The sequence below is a fragment of the Cavia porcellus genome, unplaced genomic scaffold (genome assembly GCF_034190915.1).
Source record: "Cavia porcellus strain 051 isolate PalLab524CR breed Dunkin Hartley unplaced genomic scaffold, mCavPor4.1 scaffold_7, whole genome shotgun sequence".
Lineage (NCBI taxonomy): Eukaryota > Metazoa > Chordata > Mammalia > Rodentia > Caviidae > Cavia > Cavia porcellus.
Genome location: NW_026947490.1, coordinates 23850045 through 23854149, shown reverse-complemented (window position 1 = coordinate 23854149; position 4105 = coordinate 23850045). Strand labels below are relative to the sequence as shown.

General features: G+C 55.3%; 1 protein-coding gene across 1 annotated transcript; it reads left to right on the top strand.

The window, feature by feature from the left end:
* The first annotated feature begins 414 nt into the window (after positions 1–414).
* Positions 415–3641, top strand: Pglyrp1 (peptidoglycan recognition protein 1). Its single transcript, XM_003464594.4, has 3 exons — positions 415–767; positions 2742–2863; positions 3365–3641. The coding sequence occupies exons 1-3, from the start codon at positions 487–489 to the stop codon at positions 3541–3543; spliced, it is 582 nt and encodes a 193-aa protein (XP_003464642.1). The 5' UTR covers positions 415–486; the 3' UTR covers positions 3544–3641.
* The last annotated feature ends 464 nt before the right edge of the window (positions 3642–4105 follow it).

Sequence of the window (4105 nt, the reverse complement as noted above, 5' to 3'; positions counted from 1 at the left end):
TGGGAAGTGAGCTTATCAATACTCACCTCTTTGGCTTTCTGCAAGAGTTAAATGTCATCAGCCTTGGGGCCAGGGGATTGTTTCAAAAATGAGAACCTTTGTTACCTCATCCCTGCAGGAAGGAAGAAATGTGCCAAGGCCCTGGGCCTCTCCTCTGGTGCAAGTTCCAGGTAAATTATCCAATGCCCCACTGAGGGAGACACAAAGCAGGGCATCGGTCCAGACCCTTATGCTTCCTGAAACCACAGAAAGAAGTGCCCCAAGGCCCGTGCGCCCCTCCCCGCCTGCCCCCAATCGGATCAGACAACTCCACACCCAGTTCCGGCCCTGCCAGAGAAGGAAGCGGGGGCTAGGGTCCAGTGTGCCCCGCCCAGGGTCCCGCCTGGCAGGAAGCAAGCGCTCCCCCTACACACACTCACACTGCCCCAGCAGATAAAGGCGCCCAGCAGGGCTGCGTTCTAGCTATCTCTGAGGGCCCTCCTCACCATGTCCCGCCACTCCGTGCTGTTCGCTTGGACCCTCCTCACCCTCCTCGGCGTGGCGCAAAAAGCCGGAGGCCAGAAGAGCTGCGACTTCGTGGTGCCTCGGAGGGAGTGGAATGGCCTGGCTTCCTCATGCACCGAGCGCGTGCCCCTGCCCGCGCGCTACGTGATCATAGCGCACACGGCGGGCAGCACCTGCGACTCCCCAGCCTCCTGCGAACAGCAGGTCCGGAACGTGCAGCACTACCACGTGCGCACGAAGGGCTGGTGCGACGTGAGCTACAAGTGAGTGTGGAGAGACCAGGCGGCCTCGGGATGAGACAGGAGGGGACAGAGGTACCAGGAGCCCAGGTAGACTTGTGAGGCTAACATGCGGGACAGCTCAACCTCTGGGGTCACCAGGCAGGGTGCAGGGCACTAGAATGAACAAATAGCAGGGAACAGTGTGACTCTATTCCTGTGTGATTTAAAACAAAACAGGAAACACAACAGTCTCTGGCACTGATGGAAGTGGAACAGAGCAGTGGTGAGCTCAGAAACCAGAGCCAGATCTGCCATGGCTTCTTCAGAGGGCTGAGAGGAAAGGCCTCCCTGAATGCTTGGAGGTAGCACTGAACCCAGGGAGCTGAAGAATGCTGCAATGAGCAGGGGCACAGGTGCAAATGCCCTGAGGCCAGGGGTGCAGCTCTCATCCAAAAGAGAAAGCTGTGGATGTAAGGTGGGGTGAGGTGGGGGTGGGGGTACAGAGTGAGGAAAAGGCCAGCAGGGGACAGACTGGGTAGGACCTTGTTAGCCACAGTGAGGACTTTGGTTTTCACTCTGAGTAAGATGGGAGCCATGGAAGGTTCTGAGCAGCACACAGGAATGCACTGACTAAGGCAGAAGATGCTTCCTGTGGCGACCATAGGCTGCAGTAGGCCTGAGGGCAGACACAGAGCCTGAGGCTGGTTGGCTCAGACTCAGGGGCTGTGCTCACTGCAGTACCAGGCTGCAGTCCATACAAGCGCTTCCACAGAGGGGGTCATCTGAACGCTACAGGGTCTCACTCAGGACAAAGCGAACATCTAAAGCACCTGCGGAGCTTACTGGAAATGCAGCTCTCTAGGCCCTACTAGGAGATCGCACCAGCAGATCCCAGAGAAGCCTAGAGGCTGCCAGGGTATCCTCAGTTCCTCTACTCCAGGTTGCATCACTCAAAGGCTCCAGCTTCCAGGCACTATTTCCTAGGGTCAGATGCCCTCCACCTTAACTATTGCCCCTGGACCTGCAACCACTGGTCTGAATGGCCTACGGGAAAGGAGGTATCTACTTCCCAGATTTCAGGGTTCAGTATCTGACGTCTCAGCATCCCTCCCTTGTCCTATCACATTCTCTCTCCACGCCTCAGTTCCCTCACCTGTAAATGAGGCTCTTGATTGCACTCACCTGGCAATGGCGCCTGAGATTTATGTTTGATATATCCAGACAATGAATCTACAGAGTTCCAGGGCCAGGTGCCCACAGAGCCATCACCTGCCCAGATCCAGTAACCAGCACCACTGGAGTCACTCTTGTCTCCTCAGAGGCAGATTCTGTGAGCTGGCTCCAAGTGGCAGAGCCAGGACTTGGATTGGGGAATCCCAACACTCCAGGTGTCATTAGTGACCCTGTGAGTCTGCAGACAGTGCAGCTTCAAGGTGCCAACCTAAATCATGTCCAGATGCCCAGGGAGACTCAGTCAAGATGCACTGAATGAGCCTGATTCTGCCAAGATGGAAGTCTCCAGAGGCACATGTGACCTCAATCTTTGAGCCCCTAATTCTGCCAGAGGCAGGGTGGGGGAAGGGCAGAGTTCTGAAGGGTATAATCTTGCACAAATAATGGGGCTTTCCGAGCCTCTGTTCCTCAGTATGGACAAGAGGAAACCAAGTACCTACCTCAGAGCTTATGTGGCAAAGCAAGAGCTCAACCAGTCTTCCAGGGAGGCAGAGGAGAGGAAGGACTATGACCATGTGGGAGAGCTGCGCTGGGTGAGGGTGGGCAGATGACCCCAGCCCTCTGTCTCTGTAGTGGCTTACAGAGTTGCCTTGCAGAGAATGAGGTACCTACAGAGCTGTGCTCAGCATAGGGCATGAGGCTTGATAAATGGCCATGATTGTTACTACGATAGAAAGTGAAGGGGCGAGGGTGACGTTGGGGAAACTACTGTGACAGGAAGAGGGGTGAGGTACTGCTCCCCGGAAACCTTCCCTCACTCAAACCCCTGAACCTCCCATGCAGCTTCCTGGTCGGAGAAGATGGACATGTCTATGAGGGTCGAGGCTGGAACACCAAGGGCGCCCACTCGGGTCCCAACTGGAACTCCAGATCCATTGGCATTGCCTTCATGGGCAACTACATGAGTGAGTGACAGCCAGGAGGGTGGCATGGGGCTGGGGTCTGGCACAGCAGCTTGTGTGGGCACAGGTCTGCCTGAGCTCTGTGACCTCAGACCACTGCATTTCCCGAGCCTCACTTCCTCTTCCAATCATGAAACCATTTGCATCCACATGGTGGAGTGAGGATTGGATGATCCATACAAAATCTTCAAGCCAGCCCAGGGCACCTGGGAAGTATTTAATAGATGTTGGCTCTGTGGGCAGGGCAGAAGTCCAGTTGCAAAGGGGGAGAACAAGCCGTCATCCTTGCAGTAACCATTATTCAATAAGGGCGGCCCTCCCCGAGCCAGACACTCTTCTGTGGGTTTTACATAAAGTAACCATTTACCTTCCCATATCCCTACTGGGATGAGGAAACTGAGGCACAGAGCAAATAAAACCAGCTCAGAGCAACAAACCCCTAGCCCCGAATAACTCTGCCCTTTTGAGGGAGCACCAGTCTAACTTCTGCATCTGTCCCTGCAGATCGGGCGCCCCCAAAACGGGCCATCCAGGCAGCCCAGAATCTGCTAACTTGTGGTGTGGCTCAGAGAGCCTTGAAATCCAACTATGAGCTCAAAGGACACCGGGATGTGGTGCAGACGCTCTCTCCAGGTGACCAGCTCTACCAAATCATCCAGACTTGGCCACACTACCAGGACTGAAGCCTTGCTTGCTGCCCATCCTCCTCCCCTCCCTCAGCCAGAAGCACTGCTGCTACTCCCTTCCCACTTCCTCCAATAAAGACGCAACTCCAACTGTGTTCCCAAGCGGGTCCCGCTGTATTTCCCCCTCCTCCCAGTGCTCTGTCCTCACTGGTGCTCAGAACCCAGAGGCCCCGACCCTGAACCAAGACCCCGGAGATCCCAGCTCAGGAACAATATCACAGCTCAGAACCCAGAGGTCTCAGGTCAGAGCCCAGGAATCAGCACCAAGCACATTCAGATGTCACCAACAGAAGCTTGGGGGTTTTCTCAGGCAGTGGGCCATGCAGCAGAATACTCCTTCTCCAGCACACAAAGACATCCTGCGCAGAATTTTGCTTGGACTCCTTTGGAGACGGGCTGCTCACTACCACCCCTCACCTCCCTTCTAGCAATGCGTTACAGCCTGGAAGCTTTTCCTGAGTCTGAATTCCTATCTGCCTCCCATCATAGACATGGCCAGAAATACCCACAACTCCCAGTCTCCCCACACCACCTCACCCTTCAGTCATATGCTAAGGGG